This window comes from Arachis ipaensis, chromosome B10, assembly GCF_059453495.1.
Source record: "Arachis ipaensis isolate K30076 ecotype BB chromosome B10, ASM5945349v1, whole genome shotgun sequence".
NCBI lineage: Eukaryota > Viridiplantae > Streptophyta > Magnoliopsida > Fabales > Fabaceae > Arachis > Arachis ipaensis.
Window position 1 is genome coordinate 25,345,574 of NC_142435.1, and position 20,095 is coordinate 25,365,668.

At 35.3% G+C, this 20,095-nt stretch overlaps 2 protein-coding genes across 5 annotated transcripts; one reads left to right on the forward strand and one right to left on the reverse strand.

The window, feature by feature from the left end:
• The first annotated feature begins 2,984 nt into the window (after nt 1-2,984).
• On the forward strand, nt 2,985-8,686 carry LOC107623539 (uncharacterized). Of its 4 annotated transcripts, none has more exons than XM_088507110.1 (8): nt 3,000-3,441; nt 4,934-5,241; nt 5,354-5,420; nt 5,768-5,875; nt 6,010-6,108; nt 6,737-6,862; nt 7,558-7,684; nt 8,110-8,686. In XM_088507110.1, the coding sequence occupies exons 2-8, from the start codon at nt 5,212-5,214 to the stop codon at nt 8,111-8,113; spliced, it is 561 nt and encodes a 186-aa protein (XP_088363236.1). In that variant the 5' UTR covers nt 3,000-3,441; nt 4,934-5,211; the 3' UTR covers nt 8,114-8,686. The 4 variants fall into 4 exon arrangements, with proteins under 4 accessions (XP_088363234.1, XP_088363236.1, XP_088363230.1 ...); XM_088507109.1 differs by having other exon boundaries at nt 3,005-3,441; nt 4,939-5,241; XM_088507108.1 differs by lacking the exon at nt 8,110-8,686 and having other exon boundaries at nt 2,985-3,441; nt 7,558-7,969.
• Nucleotides 8,687-13,912: 5,226 nt separating this feature from the next.
• On the reverse strand, nt 13,913-17,375 carry LOC107623786 (inositol transporter 1). Its single transcript, XM_016326159.3, has 5 exons — nt 16,911-17,375; nt 16,085-16,420; nt 15,702-15,809; nt 15,424-15,609; nt 13,913-14,752 (listed from the first exon to the last, which is right to left on the reverse strand). The coding sequence occupies exons 1-5, from the start codon at nt 17,127-17,129 to the stop codon at nt 14,099-14,101; spliced, it is 1,503 nt and encodes a 500-aa protein (XP_016181645.1). The 5' UTR covers nt 17,130-17,375; the 3' UTR covers nt 13,913-14,098.
• Between the last annotated feature and the right edge of the window lie 2,720 nt (nt 17,376-20,095).

Sequence of the window (20,095 nt, forward strand, 5' to 3'; positions counted from 1 at the left end):
GCGTAATTCTGTTTTAGTCCTTAAGGTTTAAAGTGTTCTATTTGAATCCAAAAAAGTTTTATTTAGCATTAATTTAGTCCCAGAGTGAGGTCAAAGTTAAATAATTAACGGAATGTCCTACATAACAACAGTACAAGAACAAAATCGATAACCTGGAGACAAGTACAAGCTCTAGAGGCACAAAATCAACCGTGGATGTATCAATACATTTATTTATTATTTTTCTTATAATATAAATAAAATATTTTCTATAGAACTAAAGAGAATGATAAATAAATGTATTGATGCATCAACAGTTGATTTTGTGCCTATAAAGCTTGTACTTGTTCTCCAGATTATCGATTTTGTTCTTGTACTGTTGTTATGTAGGACATTCCGTTAATTATTTAACTTTGATGTCACTGTGGGACTAAATTGATGCTAAATGAAACTTTTTTAGATTCAAATAAGACACTTTAAACCTTAAGGACCAAAGCACTCCCAAACATAGAGGACCAATTTAGTACTTTATCCATTTTTATTCTTAAAACAAACAGTAAAACCATCATATAAAAATTTAAATATAAATTAAAATATACAATAACTAATATATTATACTTATTTATGTAATCCTATAAAATAGAACAAAAGGTAAAATTTCCAAATATAAATACAATAAGCCCTGAAATTTTTTTCATAGAAATTTAGGTGTTTGCATAAAAATTTAGTTAGACATCTATTTGATTTTTATTTGTAGTCTAGCTAAATAAATTGTGTGATGCCTAAAAATTCTGTTTTAAGCTAGTATTCGTCTTTTTTTCTTTCAAATTATAAATAAAGAAAAAGAGTAAAGTAACCATTAGGTCTTGGAAGATTTTGACTTCAGACAAATTAATCCCTAAATAAAAAAAAGTATCAATTTGATCCTACAGAATAGTAAATAATAGACACATGATGTTCTTCTATTAATTCATCAACTAAAACATAATGGTGATGTTTATATGTACGATTAATTATTCTGACATGTCTATCTATAAAAGATAGTCATGTAGATAACAACTTTTGAAGCAAAATTTCACTTATTTTGATAAGATTTATGATAAATAGAGAATAGTTGATAAAGGATATATAAAAACTCAAAAAATAATAAATGCTTCACTGTCTAAAACTATATCATTTTTCTGCATATGATAGTAACGAGACATGCACCACTATAAATAACGAAATACATGGACAATTCAGTTTTATTTCGTACTATTTATTAATAGAAGGACATACATGTCTATCGTTTGCTATCTTAGAAAACTTAATTGATACTTTTTTTTTTCTTCAAGAACAAATTAGTCCAAAGCCAACATCTTTGAGGATCTAATTGTCACTTTACTCTAAAAAAAAGATTATAGGACATTGATGCATGTTTTGTCTTATGGTACCTCTTTAATTCCTCGCAACGTGCAAAATTCGCCGAATGAAAATCCTGTGCTGATTAGTGATTATTAGGTCTTTTCCAAACCTCATTTCCAAAGACATTGCATTTGAAAGGTAGAGAGATAGTTACGTTTTTTATCATTTAGTTTAAGGTGAGTTCTCCTGTGTAGATAATAAGATTCCATCTACATGTGTAGATAAGCGCTGGCAATTTCTGAGTGCGACAAGTGCTGATAAGGTTTAGACATTTTCTGCACACTTGCAGGTTGTTGCAAGGTATATACTTGAAAAGTTTACACAGTAATTAATAATTTATCCGCATGATAATTATGCCTTGGTAATATGGGTTTTTTTTGTATTGTTTATTGTTTGAAATGCATAGTATTAAGCCCTTTAAAAAAAAATACGGCCACTAGTACTTTTAATTAAAAATATTAGTTGTATCCTTTTTTCAATGGGCCTAATACTATGCATTTCAAACAATAAACAATACAAAAAAATCCCGTGTTACCAAAGCATAATTATCATCGGATAAATTACTAATTACTGTATAAATCCTTTAAGTATGACCCTGCAACAACCACAACAACTGCAACAACCTGCAAGTGTGCATAAAATGTCTAAACTCTATCAACACTTGTCACATTTAAAAACTGCCAACACTTATCTACATGTGTAGATGAAATCTTAATATCTACACTCGCTTTGATTTAATTTGATACTTTTTTGCGGTTACAACTGATGCCATGAGACCAAAGGAATAACTCACTCCGGCTCAATCTGAAAATATATTAAATTAAAATATAGGATAAAATATTATTTTACTTTTTACATTTTTGTCAGATCTTAATTTATTTTTTAACCTTTTAAATGTCTTATTTTTATTTCAAAAATTTTCAAGCGAGATTAATATTATCCGACTAGTAAATTTGACACAAATAATTAATAAAATGATTGACAGGAACATTAATATTATTAGTTAAGTCATATCTTCTTGTTTTATATAAAAAAATATATCAAAATCTTTTTTAACATTCTATTTTTTTGTTTTTTTTTTTTTTTTTTTACAAAATCTCAAATTCTATCCATCAATCAGTCTCTAGAATAAAAAAAAAAAATCTTTTATACAAGTAATCATTAATAAATTGATTATGTATTGAATATCAAATGTTATTAATTTTTTAATATACTAATTGTTAGTGTTAAATTTAACGATGAGACAATATTAATTTTGTTTAAATTATTTTGAGATTAAAATAGAATATTTAAAATATTATAAATCAAATTAAGACTTGACACAAACCTTTGACACTAAAATAATAATCTACCCTAAAATATATAATATGAAAATAACTAATGTTCTAAAAACCGAACCGGACCGATTGATCGAACCGATTCAACAAAAAACCGGCAAAGAAAATGGTCCGATCCAGTGTGTAAAACCGCAAAATAAAAATCGCTCAAGAACTGCTGAACCGGTCGGTTACCGGCAGATCGGACCGGACCGGAACCCGGCCGGTTTACAGAAAACGATGTCGTTTTCTTCCTTGAAAGGCAAAAAGCACGCGTTATCCCCCATTCCCCCCTTCTCCAACTCCTTCCTTCAGCAAAGAGCAAATTGCCCTAGCCTCCACCAAAGAAAGCAAACCCTAGCCTCCACCAATAGTTGTCGCCGAATGTCGGAGTGAGAGACTGCTGCCGCCGTCCATCGCACTCAAGAACTTCCGTCTTCGTGCTCTCGGTCCTCTCGCCGGATCCTCCACGTTGGGTGCTCGCATCTCGCCGTTCTCCTCTGTGCTCGGCTGCTCGCGCCTCCCTCCGCCAGTGAGTGCTCGAGCTGTGCGTGTTGGTTGCTGCTCGTCGTCCGTGGTTGTCTCTGCTCGATTCTGCCTCCCAGTCTCATTCGAGTCTTGTCTCAGTCACTGGCATCTCGTGGTTCGTCTGTCTCGTTGCCGGCGGCAGAAGCAACTCGTGGGGTTGTCTCTTGCTTCGTCGCCTTCCGTGGGGTGGTCGCCGACTCGCCGTCGACCGTTGGTGAGTCCCTGCACCGTCCTTCCCTGTTCTCTCTTTTTCAGATTTCCCTTCTCCTGTATTTTTGCATGTTGCTGAATTGCTAATCAAATTTGCCTTGTTGATAATCTAAATGTTACTGTAAATTAGGACTTTACTTGGATTTGTTAAATTTGTTGCTGTAACTTGAATTTGTGGCTGAATTTGTTGCTTCCTAGTCACAGAATCAGAACAGAATACTTAGTTAGTGCTTGGTTGATTGGCTTTGCTCACTGATTGTATTTGATGATAAATTTTAAATTGATAACTTTTAAATTTTAAATTTGCACTGCCTGTTACTGATTCACTGTTCCTTCAGTACTTTTTGTTGTTGTTAATCATTGTGATGAGCTTTATTAAAATTGGGTTGAAAACTGTTGAATCTTTTTTCATTTTTCATTGTTCTTAACTTCTGTTCTTATTAAAAAATTTGCTATTGGTGATCTTTTGATTTATTATATGCTTCATGTTTTTAATTTCACTCTGCTTCTAGGCTTTGAAATCAGTTTATGAAAACTGTGATGCAATTATTTAGTTGGATGTCTGATGTAATTAATTATTGAGTTCAAGAGATTGAGTTTTTGATTTGCAAGGTGATTTTTGGTTGATTTTTTATTTAATTTGGTAATGGTGTTTATGATTGGGGTTATTTCAATGCATATTTGTATCTGTGTTATTAATCAAAGTCATGTCAAGGCCATGCAAGTTTATTCAATGTAGTTAAGCATTACTTGCCTAGTCCAGTATGTATGCTCTCTGGTTCCTAGAGTAAACATTTTGTGAATTCATGAATATTATAATGTTTCTTGGAGACAAATTCACAGGAGGAGCATTGTATAATCTCATGTTAACAACAGAGACAAAAATTCACCGCACTACACTACATAATCATGCATCTAAGCTCATATCTATTTCCAGTTAGTTTGTAGTTTTGTACTATATGTGATTTCTACATATCATCGTAAAAGAAAAAATAACACTGGTTACAATTGTTTGCTGAAAATGTGAACTTAAGTCATGAAAGTTGTTTGTATAATGTGAGATCTCAATGAATAAGTAGCTTTGCATTGTATTCAATGATTATATTATCTGAATGATAGTGTTGTCATGAGACAAAAAATGGGATGAGTTATATTTTAGGATGTTTATTTATAATTTATTTATTATTTTATTTTAAAACGGTTTTTCCGGTTGAACCATGGTTAGACCGGTTGGACCAATAAACCAGTAAACCAGTAACTAGAGCGGTTCGATGACCGGTTCGGTTCTCAGAACCTTGAAAATAACATTACTCCAAATTAGCATGTCTATCCAACTATATATTTTGGTTCTTTTTTATTTTTTGGAACATTAAATTTTTTGGTTCTTGTATTTCCTTTTTCGGCATATAATATTGGGCCTGGTTACCAAATGACGTTGTAGAAGGCCGCTGTGGGAGAAGGTGGGCTTATTAAATTCACAATGTTATGTTCTCTAGTGCAGTTCGTGGGCTTTATTCGGCATGGGTACTGGATCCGAACCGGATAACAAACTCGGATATGGATCCTTCAGACTCTGCCTCTGAAGGCTGAACTCTGAAGTCGAAACTCTCGTCTCAAGCTCTCAATTTTGGAATCTGGACGAAGCTCTGTTGCTCCTTTGAAGGTCGACGGCGATTTAAGCCGATGCGGAAGGATGCGATTTTAACGCAATCTTCGCTACCTTGAAAGGGAACACTGTAACCTCTGAGCTTCAGCTTATCCACGTTTTGCAACCATGCGCGCCGTAGCTGCTCGCTTTTCTAACGTAACCTCCAATCTTAACCTTCATTTTTGCCATTTCTATTCTCCAATTCTTTTTAATGCTTAGTAGGTACTCATTAGCTAATTCATTTTATTTCTCTTTTTTTGTTTGGTAGTATTTATGTAAGAGGAGACCTGTGATCAGTGTTCAATCTCGTAATTTTTCATCATATAGTGGCAAAGGTATGAGTTTCTATTTTATCGGTATTTTTGTTTTATAGAGAAAGCTATAGGTACTAATTCTTGTAGAAACTGATATATGGTTTCATGTTGATTTTGGATTTAGGGTTTAGGGTTTAGAGTTTAAAAAATGGTTTGCACATATCACATTTGGATAGATATATGCTTTTCCTGCTGAATTGCTGATTTTGGGCTTATGTATCTAGGGATGTATACACCGAGAGGAATGGTTTCATATTAGAGTGAGAGGAACAAATCTAGATTGTATAATATACACGGACTGGTTTAGTTTCATTTTGTTAGCTGCAATTATGTTGCATAACTTCTTCACTTGCTATTTGGATTTCCAGATGAGCTATCTATTGAACAAGAAGCTGAGAGAAAAGTTGGATGGCTATTAAAGACGATATTTTTCGCCACAGCTGCAGCCGCAGGATACCAGTTCTTTCCTTATATGGGTATCATTTTTAGTAGACTACCAGCATTTTTTTTTATCTTGCAACTATTTTCAAATTGTAATCAGGCATTCATTTACTCGTGGTGGTTCAAACCTGCTGACATTGAGGTTAAAATTTTGAAAATGGAAAATCAGGAGAAAACTTGATGCAGCAGTCAGTTTCACTTTTGCGCGTCAGGGATCCCTTGTATAAAAGGATGGGAGCTTCTAGGTTGACTCGATTCGCAATAGATGGTAATTTTTCTACTATCTATATACCTCTCTATTGCTTGCGATTAATATTTTATGACACATTTATGTGGAAATAAATGGAAGCTATTCATGGTGTATTTGCCTTCTTTTTTTCTATGGGGTTAAATGTTTTTGCCGAGTAGATTCCATTTCTTACGACTTATAACTCGCGACTAGCATACTTTTGTTGTCCTTGTGCTTTGTATTATGGGGAAGAGTTTATGAGACTTTGAATTGGTTGAGAACAATGTTATGGATTTCTTTTGAACTGATTATGCATAGTTACTAAGATTTTTACCGATCTTCAGTGGCTGGTCTTATAGGTGAAAGAGCTACTCTATTTTTATTTGTATATTTTTCTTGAGTAAAGACATGTTTCAGTTATTCGAAACTGAATTTTGCTCAATAACTGAGAAATTGTCTTAACAGTTGACACTTTTTGCTTGTTTGTACCTTTATTGAGTATTCTATGTTTGCAATTATCTATCCATAGTTTGCAATGTGGCAGTGAATAATGATGCTCATGAAACTGATTTAGAATAGTATCCTATGATGCATTATTTTCTTGGATCTTCACTACCTACTGCATAAGTTCATACAAAAAAAAATTTCACTTCCTATTTTCTGAAAGATGAAAGAAGGATGAAGATACTCGAGATGGGTGGAGCTGAAGAGCTCTTAAATATGTTAAGCACGGCTAAGGATGACCGCACACGAAAAGCAGCTTTGGAGGCTCTTGCTGCACTGTCACAATCAGGTTCTACTTTAAAGTCTTATTCTAAATGTGTTATTCATGGGTTCATTTGTTCATTAGTTATCACCTGGATTTCTTTTTATCGTTATTTTTGAGGGAAAAAAAATATTATGACCATGCCATTGGAAAGGTATTCCTATCTTATTAAAGATGAATCATACTTTTGTGGTCTTAACTCTCTTAAACTACCAATTTCCAGCCATCTACTAATTTTGTTTGAAGTTATTCAACTGATATGAGTATGTAGGGAGGAAGACAATCTGTCCATTGATTAATTGAAAGCTTATATTCGTACATTCATGTGGTTTTGTTGGGAATGGATGCTTGTCCTAAATGTTGTTAGGTTCTGAAATATGAAAATTTCCTTTTTCTAAACCTTGAGGGAAGAAGCATCCTATATCAATTTCTTTAGTAGCATGAAACTTGAACTTAATAAAGCCAAAAGGCTTTGTTACACATTGGAATGTCATAAGCATAGTGCATAACATCTCATTTTTCTGTGTCAATCCACTAATTATTATTAATCCCATTTTTAATACCTTAAAAAAGGAAAAGAATGAACTCAAGTGTAATGGGTATTACAGCTGAGGTTGAAAGATATGCAAGAGTACAACCAAATCAATTCTGCTTCACTAGTCTTCTTCTATGTTTTCATTTTTCCACTGATTATTTGATTGAGATAATAAACTTCATTGTAGATAAAGTTCTTGCGTCCCTGCACAATGCTGGGGCCATTTCAATCATTAGGTCTGCACCAAATTCACTTGAGGATGCAGAAGTTGAGAAATTCAAGTTGAGCTTGTTGAAGAGGTTCCAGGATCTGAGGTATGATTTGTCTTCATGATTTATAGTTGAGGAGCTTGCCTTTTTCTTTTGTTGTCTTGAAAACTTGAAATAATTGTATGAGAGAAAGTAAGTTGGCCACAAAGGAGTTTCCTTAGGAAGAGTGAAAATTGCCTTGTATCTCAAATCTTTTGACCAAATCTTATAGGATTATGGTTCAATTAAATTTTTGTTTTGGGATTACTTAATTTTTTGGTGATTTTGCGACTCATTGTTATTTGTTGCCAACCTTGATAAATTGTAAAAATAGTTTATTCTTTGTTGGTATGCTTTCTTTTTCTTGCTAAGAAAAAAATAAATAATAAATTGCTTCATTCTTGTTTTGATCAACCCTTTAAATAAACAAGGGTTTCATATGAAGAAATTGATGGAATTTCGAACTGGATGCAAATATTTTTGTTTGGTAGTTAAAGAAGTTGCAGACCAAGAAACTGAGAAAGGTCCTGGTGAAGTTACATCAGAAAGTATGCAACATGGCCATCACCATTAACCCTCTCAAATCTACAGAGCCCGACAACTGAGCGCCTCTGTTTCCTCTTTTATTTGTAACCAAGCCATTTCCCAGATTAATTACTCATCCACATAATTATCATCAGTTCCATAAGAACTGGAGGTTGTGCTTAATACAGAACAAAAACATCATATATTTAGATCAGGCTCATGAATTCCTCTTCAATAGCAAAGGCCTAAGCACATTTCTAGCATGGTGGGGAACATGAACTTTGTGCATCATTTAACAGAATCATCAGTGGTATTCTCGTCTTTTTCTTTTCTTTTCTTTTCTTTTCTTTTCTTTTCTTTCTATTTTTTTTTTGAATAAAAGGGAAATTTTTATTTTGAAGGCATATTTTAAATTTTATTTAAGCAGAATAGTTACTTTACCATGCACTTCTTTACTAAATGTTTATTGTTATTGGTCAATAAGATACGACAGATACTAATTATTTAAGTTGCTAATGTTTTACTTTTAAGGATTCATGTAAAGTGATGGTAGTTCTATTTTTATTTCCCAATTTCTTTCAATGAAATCTTGAAAGAAATCGGAGCTCCACAAGTTTTGTTCTTTTGGCTTTTAATTTATTATCATTTTTTGGGGGGTGTAATGAACTTGATAAAATAAACATTGCAACCATATAATCTATTAACTAGCGTGTGAATCTGAGAGTTGCACGGGTGCGACCATCAAAAAGCTACTTGCCTGAATAGCTGTAAAATAAATTGAGAGACCGAAACACAAAAATCCTACCTTAACAATCATTATTCTGCGTAATATTCACAACATAAACAAATAATATGCACGACAATTATAGCAATTTGATATTTGTATATCGCTAATTTACATGAATAGTCAAATACATTTGTACAAGTTTTTTTTTTTTTTTTTTTTTTTTTTTTTTTTTTTTTTTTTTTTTTTTTCTACTTGGTTATTCGTATGCATGGCATCACCATAACAATATCAATGTGCAGATGAACATGAATTCTTGAAGTATCATCATTCATTGCTTCACATTTTGCTCACGAATTTGGTTTCTCTTCCATCTTTATATAAACATAGCGGTCTGGACTGTAATGCCGCAAGAAGGTTAACTCACCCCAATTTTAAATTTTTAAAGCATTCCTTCTCGCCTTAATATATAAATATATATCCCAGCCAACACACACTTCATAAGATTGCATACATGAAATAGAATGCTCTCCTCTTTAGGTACAAGAGGCCAAATTTCAAGGATTTGGATCCTCTAAATTTTGAATCTCACTTTAGAAAGTAAAGTATTATCTATCACCATTTATTTCATAAGTGGGACCAAGAAAAAACATGAGAGTGAGAACATTTAGTAGTAAGAAATCTCACTTTATCCTCTAAAGTAAAAATCTAAAATTTAGAAGATCCAAATTCAAATAAGAAAATGGAAATATATAAATATGTATCCCAACAAACACAATTTATAGGTTATTGATAAATCCCAATTTTGTGGTTTATCTTGTGTTGAATTTAGTAAATTTTATTAACTTATCTTACATTTATTCAATGAAATAGCATGTTTTGTGAATTTCTCCTAATTTATGCTTAAGAGTTAAAAACATGCTTTTTGGGCCTTTAATTTGTTAAATTTAATTCACTTTAATTCTATTCAATACCTTGATATGTTTGTCGAGTGATTCCAGATTTATAAGGCAAATATTGGATTAAAGAAGTGAAAAAAAAAAGGCATGTAAAATGAAAAATTCATGAAGAAATTAAGTTTTGGAAATCTGCCATGTGACGTACGCGTGACACTTGTCATGTGATCTCATTAAAGAAACACGTTGGGGGCGATTTCTGAGCTCATTGAGACCCAGATCCAACTCTTTTCTGAAGTATTTGAGGGCAAAATCAAGAAGGAAGAAGGGGGGAGGGGGGAGCAATTAGTGTAGGTAGAACCATGTTTTAGGGTAGTTTTTCAGAGAGAGAAACTTCCTCTTCTCTCTAGAAATTAGGATTCTTAGTTTAATTGACTCTTAGATTTAGGGTTTTATTCTTATTTTTAATTAGTTTTTCTTGCAATTTCTTGTTCCTACATCTTTGTTCTCTTAGTTTACATTGTTAATTTCTCTTTTATGTTTTAGTTTGTGAACACTCTTGTTACTTTTAATTTCATTTAATGCAATTTTATATTTTATGTTCTTTTCTTGCTTGCTTGAGTTATTGTTTTTACTTTCTTGCATTTGGTAATTTAAATTTTATTTTTATTGTAATTTAATATGCTTTTATTTTTATGCACACCAAGTATTTGATAAAATGCTTGGCTTAGGTTTAGAGTAAATTTTGTGCATTCTTGGCTTGGAAAGAGAAATTAGGCAATCTTAAGTTATTAACACCTAATTTAGATTGATGATCTAGAGTGATTAGTTAATCTTGTTTCCATTAACATTACTTATGGATTGGGATTAACTAGACTTATTTGACTTTCTCTCGATGTTGGAGATAACGAAATAGGATTAGCTCTTGATAACTATTGTATTATAATTAATGATTAGAATAGAAAACCTTGATTCTCAATCCTTGCCATGAATGCCTCTTTATTATTGTCATCTTTAGTTGTTTGATTTATTTTCTTGTCTATTTTAAATTTCTTGCTTCTTATCATCAACTCACTTGATCTCATAACCAATAATTAGGCACTCAATTGTAATTCCTAGGGAGAACGACTCGAGAGTAATACTCTCGATTATTTTTATTGGGTTGAACTTGTGACAACCAAACTAAACTTTGATGGAGGATCCATTGTTGATTTAGACTATGCTTGCAACGAAGTAATTCAATTTATTGAGGAATTCTAGATCGACATAAAATCATCTTATCAAGTTTTTAGCGTCGTTGCTGGAGAATTGCAATGTGTGTTTGTTATTGGTTATTGTACATATGTTAATATTGTGAATAGTTTGCTCTTTGTTTGTTTGCTTGTTTGAGTTAGTAGTTAGGATTTTGTCTCTTTGTTTCTTAATAGTTTGTCTTTGTTTTCTCTTGCTACTATGAATTCTCACCTTTTTTACTATGAGTTTGATTCAAACTATGTTATAGGAAATTGAAACTTCAATAAGGATTTGCATTGAAAATCAAAGATGGGAGGAGCCTCAATCCTATGGACAATCTTTTTGGCAACAACCTCCTCTGGTTTCTTATGGGTACAATCCAACTCCTAATGCATATCAACCTAATGGATGTGGTGACCCTCATTGTGGGTGTCAACCACAACCACCATATACATATGATCCCTTCCCTCAACATAGCTTTCAACAACTTTACTCACAAGCCCCATTCCACCATTCATCTCTATATGATCTTAACCCATATCCACCATACCAACAACCATATGAACCATATTAGAGCCACCATCATTCTAATACCAATACTCCCAAGAACCACCATTTCCTTATACACCACCTCAATACTTTCACCAATATGAACCACCTTTCAACTACGACACTTTTCCTCCAAACAATGAACATTCTCTTTCACCACTGCCTTCATTGGACGAATTTCTCCAACGCCTAATGCAAAAACAACAAAAACTTCTAGCTCGTTGCCAAAAACAAAGGAAATTTGTGGCTAGCTTAACTGAAGTGGTGAAAACTAGTTGGCATCATTGTGCTCAATTATCTAAGACAACTTTCTTGTTAAATATGGAGGATTAATTGAGGAGCATAATGAGAAGGAGAACTTGGAATTTCAAGAGGAAGAAGAGAATGAGTTAAAGCAAGAATTGCAAGAAGAGAAGGAAGTAGAGATAATTGAACCGGAAGAAGTGGTTGAAGATTTAGGAGATGTTGAATGCAAAGAGGAATCTCAAGTTGTAGAGCCTTCTTCCATGGAGTTTGAAGGTGATGTTAAAGAGGATAGTGCATAACTTCCAAGGCATATTGTGATTGAAGAATTAGAAGAAATGGGGCAAGCAACAAGTCTCCCTATTTATGATGATTTTGCATCAACATATGATCCTTTTGAGTTTGATGAATCCTTCCCCATTGAAGTTGAAATTGATGTTGAGGTAGATTTCACTCAACCCCCAAGATATGATTTGAGTGATGGAAAAGAGCTAGAGGAAGTTGATGAAGAAGAATGTGAACTTGAGGAAGCTTGGCAAGGGTAGAGCTTGAAGCATCTTGTCAAGTGGTGGAAACCCTTCAAAGAGGACGAACGACAGTGGAAATTGCCCTATCAAGATCGTTGGAAGCATCTCCTCCTAAGTTACCATCATCCATTACATCATTCAAGTGGGTAAAATTTTTGTCCTTAAGCTTTATTATCTCACTTGAATACGGTTTGCTTGAAACGGATGGTCAACTCAGGATGTTTTGTAGGTTAAAGAGTAGAAGAGAGATAATTAGTGGTTGGCATCATAATTTACGGTTCATTATTGTTGGGAGCTCAAAGTTTAGGAGCAAGGATTAGTGTGCTACTCAATTGATAGGATTTAAGAGGATGTTTGGGTGCTTACATGAGAATTCTAAGATGAGTATGCCACCCAAATGAAATTGTGATGATCAATTAGAAGATGGGTGTGAGAACAAGATTTGGGATCCCGAATTACAAGATGAGGATCAATTTTGGGAGTTCATGACTTGTGTGAAACTTCACCAAGGTTTGGTGCAATTGGTTGGAAATTCTGACAATCAATGGAAGTCAAAGCAATGGTGAAAGTTCAATGATGAGTACAAGTACAAGCCACCATGACAAGGAACTTCCCACATGTCCAACTTAAGGACTTTAAATAAAAATGTTAGGTGAGAGACACCTTACCATAGTAAATTCTTTCCATTCTCTTGTATATATAATCAATGAATGAATTGAGTTGTCATTGTAAGGTAGTTTTCTACTTTTCATATTCTTGTATATTGCTTGGGTTGCTAGTTTCTTTGATTAAATTGATGTCTTAGGTTGTAGTAGTTGTTTTGAATTGCATTTTGTTTGAATTGCGAGTTTTGTTTGAATTGCCTTTGAAAAAAAAAAAAGGGACCCTCTTATGCATGCGCGTGTCTGATGCGTACGTGTCACCCCCGAAAAACCACCATGCGAGAATGGTGCGGGAAGGGTGCTACTGCCTGGTTCCAAACAAAGAGTTGCGCAGGTAGCGCACGGAAACTGTGCGTCTAGCACAATTTCGTCCCACGCGTACGCGCCACTTTCTTTCTTCCCCAATCCTGCCTACGCCTGCCAGACTCGCACGCGTCGCATTCCATTCTCGTAATCCACGCGTACGCGTGGGCACCCCTGTTCACACACACTCCATTTCTTCTCTTCTCTTCTCCTCTTTCCTTCTTCCAACTATCTTCCATCATCACTATTTACCACTATCTTCATTAGTTAGTTAGTTTGAATTTTTGTTTTAGTGATTAGCTTGTTAGTTTAGGTTATATTTTTATGCAAAGTGTTGGATTATTAATCTTATTTGATGTTTATTGCTGCTGATTATTGTTAGGATGCTATTTTAGCATCATTGTTGTTAATATTCATTGTTGGATTGTAATTGAGATTACAATTTATTACTTGGTTTTGAATTTTTCTTACTTATAGGTTATTAAAATTAAAGTCATATAATTTTTTAATATTTTGATAATTTTTTTTATTTTATTTTTTATATTAAAAAACGTTGTTGAATAATAACGAAGGATTACTTTAATTTTACCAACATTTTTTAAAACATTGTAACCACTATAATGACCATAATATAGGCAAGAATAGATAGCATATGCACCATATATATAAAGCACCGTAGCCAGCAGAGTATAATCACCAAAGCATATGCACCACATACATATGGGCGTGTGAGTGAAGAGGCTAATGCAGAAAATACTAATTCAACTAATATAAGTGGCCTCTGAGAAATGCTTGGGGGGATGAATTGATATATGAACCTAGGAGTGACTTCCCTCCTCAAGAAGTCTTTGTGTGTTTGGATTGGGATTCTTGCCCCAAGCCCTCTCCTTCCATATCACTTCTACTTCATCAAATGTCAATCCCTTGGTCTCTGGAACGTACAGAATCACAAACAGAAACGCAACCACCGCTATGCCACCAAGAATCAAGAATGTGGAAGCGATCCCTATACCGTCAGCAATGGAGAGGAAGGTCTCTGACACAATCAAGTTAGACACCCAGCAAACGGTAGCTGACATGCCGCCACACACTCCTCTATATTCTTCGGGGTATATCTCCGAGTTCACGGTCCAAGGCACAGGCCCCATTCCTGGTGAGAAAAATCCAATGTAGAGGGCTAAACCCACAACTGCAATCCATCCATACACCTCACTTGAAGATGTTGACTGCTTAAAGAATGCAAGGGCCAATAGGACTACAGATACTATTACTCCTGCTAAGCTGCAAAGAGCCAATTTTTTTCGACCCGCATGGTCGATGAGGTAAATGCCAAGCACTGTTCCAGCAGCGTTCATGCCGGCGACGATGAGGGACAGCAGTAGAGCCAACTGATTGGCATGGAAGCCTGCCATTTGGACAATTGTTGGGCTGTAGTACATGACTGTGTTTATACCTGTGAATTGCTGAAAAAACTGCACAACCATTGGAGTATTCTGTGAGAACAAACTGATGTTGCTTACATTTAAATACAGAGTCGGAAACTAATGCCAAATATGGTGGTTTTCTTTTATGAGTTTAAACAGGAAATCACAGCCAACAAATTACACAGCATTTCAGACTGAAACAGGTAATACGAATTAAAGCTGAAATGAAAAGATTTAACACTCAACTCCTAATTTCTTTTATGTATATGCCAAGAGTGAAATTAAGTCAACAGAAATCAGAAGATTTAGCACGAGAGATATTCATCAGAAACATTCCCTTATTTCTAGTCAATAGAATATCAGCTCCTGAAATGAACGGTTATAAACACTCATTACAAACACCATGCAAAAAAAATTTAATTTGATATAATGCCCGTGATGTAAGCAGCAAGCCATGATCACATGACTAGGTAATTTCAAGTATATAATTATGTTTCAGAGCAACCCAAAAAGTTAGAACGAGCCTCTGATTTCCTATGAGCTGCTTTCAAACTTGACGCAGTTTCTAAATAATTCAAAACATGTTTAGCAAAGCAGAATTATTCTAGTTAACATATTAAATGCAAAGAGTATTCATGAGTTCATGTATGTCTTTCTACTACAAGAAAATTATGTTTCATTGTTTTGCAAGAATTGTATCCTCATTAACATTTTATTACCAGAAGTCCTCCTCCAACAAGGAAAGCCAATCTGATTTCCTTTGATCGAAAAACATGCCAGAATTTGACATTCTTCCTTTTCTGGCGGTCTTGCTCCGATTGAGCTGTGAGGAAATCAACTTCATCCTCTAAGCGAGCAAGATCATAGATCTTAGAAAGCACATCAACTGCTTCATTTTTCCTATTCTGTACATGAAAGCAAAATCTCAAGATGCTTTCCTAAACAAGTAGCTTTCGAAAGTAGCATTTTTGACACAACTCTCAAAGCAATTGTGTACCTTTATAAATAGCCATCTTGGGGATTCGGGAAGAAAGAGCATGCAAACAAACTGAACAACTGCTGGCACACCTGATACTCCGAGCATCCATCGCCATGTTCCTGGAACCTGATCAATGAAGAATGTGAATTAATAGCCAAAAGTAAACATAGCATTTGTCAAATAGCATCACTGATTGGTTCTTATTGATTAAAAGATAACGGCAAAATCACACTAATGATCAGCAGGTTTACACTGATGATCAGCAGGTTAGTTAAATAACTAACTAACAGCTCAGCTGCCAGCTGTCTAACTGAACTGAATAACTAATTAACAAACTTGCTAATTTGGCATTTGAATTGCATTTACATTTCATTTGGAATCAGGAAAGTAAATTATGATACCTCTGTAAAAGCAAGGTTGACAAGGTAGGAAAGAAACTGTCCAGCAGTGATCATAAGCACATTTGTGCTTACCAAAGATCCTCTTATTTCAGATGGCGATGCTTCTGCAATGTAGACAGGAGCAGTGACAGAAGCAACACCAACACCCAAGCCAACGAGAAGACGTCCGAGTATGAGAACGTAAGGATCAGGCGCAGCAGCCATGAGAATGGCTCCAAGAGCAAAGATGACGTCAGCAAAGAGGGTGGCCTTCTTTCGACCAAAGAAATCGTTCGTCCAACCACCTACCGCTGCTCCAACTATTGCGCCAGCAATTGCCATGCTCACAATTGTTTCCTGAAAACTCCATCAATTAGAGCAACAAGCGGTAACTTGCCAGTAGGCTCGAATTGCTCGTAAATTGAGCGACTTGAGTCCCTAACATCACAACTAGTTTAGAAGCGAGTCAATTTAGCTATGCTTCTATACCTCAAGTTAAACAAATTCAGGTCGAGCTATAAATTGACGCATCTCACTAGTTTTTCCTTCTTTAGGTGTATGAACTACTCTCTTCTTTGTTAATTAGCTTTTTGTTTTTATACATATGGATATCAAGTAAAAAAAACGAGTTAAACAAATTGACCCATCCAATTTATTAACTCGGATGAGTCGAGTGATTTGGCATTTATTTGACTCGTTTAAAATATGTCGTCGTTTTTTCTAATTTTGACTTGTCCCGTCGGCTCGAACTCGCGCGCCCCGCTCATTTGTGATACCTCCAGGCTCCAGCAACTAGGATGATTCAATTTCAATTTTCAATGCACGGTTTCTGCATACCGTAGCGTACCTGTAGGAAACTACTGTTTCTGACTTGCTCGAAATCATCTTTGATATAGAGAAGAGCTCCTGATATGACACCCGTGTCGTAACCGAAGAGGAGTCCGCCGATGCCGGCGACGGCAGCGAGCCCGAGAATGAAAGGGTTCTTGAAGAATGACATCTTCCGCTCCGGGTACAAATCAAGGTACCCTGAGCTCCCCGGCGTCGAGTGCATAGTGATCGTCATCTTCTATTTTCTATGAATCACCACCACCACCACCAGCAAATGGTAAAAGCTGAATGATAGTCACAATTTCCCCCACAAGTTTTTATTTTTAAGGATTCTCACGGGAATTTCATTTTGGTCCCTCTTTTTTGGAAGGATGATTAATGATTGATTGATTGACCAATCCGCCACGAACACTGGAACACTCTCATTGATACCAAAACAAGGCGGGAGTTACGTGTCCAACTTACTCCCGATTACTCTTTTTTGAATTAGGCCTAGGTGTCATGCTTTAAGAGATCCAAAAATAATATTCAATATCTTGCCAAATTTTTCTGGACAAAAATTAATAGAGGATTGAGATTTTTTAAAGCTTAATTGTGCATTCGTGCATGAAATTATTTGTAAATATTCGAAAATATATATAAATTTTCAATTTATTTATCGTGAATTATAAATATATTGATTTGTTGAAATTTTATTTTATATTTCTTTGTCAGGATTAAAATTAGAATGGTGTTCTAATATCGATTCTAAAATTAAAAAAAATAATAAAAAATAGACAAATTTAAATAACAAAAACACAAATTTCTAAATCCGGGTATAAAATAGCCACATATAAGCTTAGTTTGATAAAGTTTTTACTTTTCAAAAAGTAACTTATAAAAATTAACATTTAAAAGATGATTTTTTAAAAATTATAACATTTATGTTTGGTAAATCAAATTAAAAATAGCTTTTAATAAACACAAGCAACATCAATTACATTTAGTAAAATAGTTTTTAAAATTTAAAAATACTATAATAGACAAAAATATAATTATTAAATTTGAAAATTATTTAACATATGATATTTTTATTTTTTTTTTGAACATAGGTAGCTCAACACAGTAAAGTGGAGCAGAAAGAACACAGGACAAGAAAAAACAAACATAAACATAAAAGAAAGTTGTAGTCCGTTGTCATCTCTGGCATTGCCATCAACAACCAAACGGATCAACTCCACACCATTCCTTGTAACTCAAGAAGGACATAATCTTCACTCCTTCAACACTTGTCTCTACCCTCTGAAAAACTCTGCTATTCCGCTCCAACCAGATGTTCCAAATAATCGCACAGAAGCCTATCAGCCATTTTCTTTGTTCAGACTTCCCACCTGCTACTCCAGTCCAACTCTCAAAGAACTCCTTGACCGTTCCCGGAATGGCCCAAGCTCTATCAGTAAACGTCAACCATGCACACCACACCTGCCACGTGAACTCACAAGCAAAAAATAAATGATTCACAAATTCTATATCTTTTTTACACAATACACATATGTTGTCATGATGATTAACAATGCCAAGTCTACTCAGCCTCTCCTTCGTGTTTACCCTTCCTACTAGTACAAACCAAGTAAAAAGTTCAACTCTTGGAGGAACTAAGCCTCTCCAAATGGAGCTTGTGAAGTTGTAGCTCGTGATGTCAGCTGAGAGAGTCTCTTTTTGTAGCACCTGCACAAAAGAATTAGTAGAAAAAACTTCATTTTTATCAAATTTCCATACAACTGAATCCTCTCTGTAACTCGTTAACTTTACAACCCGTATCCGGTCGTGAAGTTGATTGAGCAACTCTAACTCCCATTGGAAGAGTTCCCTCCTCCATTGGAAGTCCCAAACCCACTCTAGCCCATCCCAAAACCCACAGTCCCCTATTACGGATCCTTGCTGATTTGAAACAGAGAAGAGCCTTGGAAAACAATCTTTCAAAGAGCCATCTTGTAACCAAACATCCTCCCAAAAACGGATTTTTCTGCCATTTCCCACTTCCATGGACTGGCCCCTGATCATCATATCTCGAACATGTTGCTCCGTAATATTAAGCTGGCAAATATCTTTCCACGGCCCCCCTCTAGATGGCAACGGTTGGTTTGACAACATTACCGTTGGGTCCAACTGATTACAAGAGCAAACAACCTTCTTCCAAAGCGGGCAGTCCTCCTTAGAAAAACGCCACCACCACTTGAACAGAAGCGATGCATTCCTAATTAAAGCATCTCCCACCCCCAAGCAACCTAGCTTTTTCGGAGCTTGAACTACCTCCCATTTCACCAGAGGTATCCCATTATTCCCATCTTCTTTACTCCACAAGAACCTTCTTTGAAGCCCAATGATCTTCTCTGCAACCCCCTTTGGCATCTTATACAAGCTTAAGTAGTAAACTGGCAGGCTGTTGAGAAAAGATTTTATGAGGACCAACTTACCCGCTTTGTTGAGAGATCTCGCTTTCCACAAGCTCAGCTTGTCTTCCACCTTGTCTATGATTGGTTTCTAGGTCTTCACCAACCGAGGATTAGCCCCAAGGGAAATTCCTAAGTACCTGACCGGTAAATCCGCTTCGGCACAACCTAGCAATAAGATGGTATCAGGCTGAAATCAGGCTCGACTTTTCAAAGTTGATACTCAGGCCAGACATTAGCTCAAAGCAGCGCAGGAGCCTCTTGTAATTCACTAAAGTCTCCGTTTCCTGTGGACAAAATAAGATGGTATCGTCTGCAAATTGGAGATGCGAAAATTCTACATTGTCCCTTCCCACCAGCAGTGGGGAAATTCTGCCATTTCTAACCGCCTCCCCCACCATCCTGTGCAGAACTTCAACAACAAGAACAAACAGGAAAGGAGAGAGAGGATCGCATTGTCTGAGGCCCCTCTCCATCTTGAACGGCTTGGTTGGTGACCCATTGATCAACACTGACATAGATGCTGTAGTCACACATTTCTTCACCCAGGTCCTCCACCTAATACCAAAACCCATCTTCTGAAGCACTATATCCACAAAGCTCCATCTCACTCTGTCATAGGCTTTCTGAAAGTCCAATTTAACAATTTCCGCTTCCTTCTTCCGCAGCTTAAGCCAATGGACCGTCTCACAAGCAATGAGGGCACCATCGTGTATTTTGTGGCCCTTTACAAATGCAGACTGAGTCTCCCCCACTAGATGTGGCATCA

Bases quoted from the DNA above. Each gene is read 5' to 3' on its own strand.
- LOC107623539 (XM_088507108.1), top strand. From the start codon at position 5,212: ATGCGCGCCGTAGCTGCTCGCTTTTCTAAC. The intron at 6,109-6,736 runs GTAATTTTTCTA...ATTTTCTGAAAG, and splicing joins GACTCGATTCGCAATAGATG to ATGAAAGAAGGATGAAGATA. The intron at 6,863-7,557 runs GTTCTACTTTAA...ACTTCATTGTAG, and splicing joins TGCTGCACTGTCACAATCAG to ATAAAGTTCTTGCGTCCCTG.
- LOC107623786 (XM_016326159.3), bottom strand. From the start codon at position 17,129: ATGACGATCACTATGCACTCGACGCCGGGGAGCTCAGGGTACCTTGAT. The intron at 15,810-16,084 runs GTATCATAATTT...TTCATTGATCAG, and splicing joins TCAACCTTGCTTTTACAGAG to GTTCCAGGAACATGGCGATG. The intron at 15,610-15,701 runs GTACACAATTGC...TTTCATGTACAG, and splicing joins CAAGATGGCTATTTATAAAG to AATAGGAAAAATGAAGCAGT.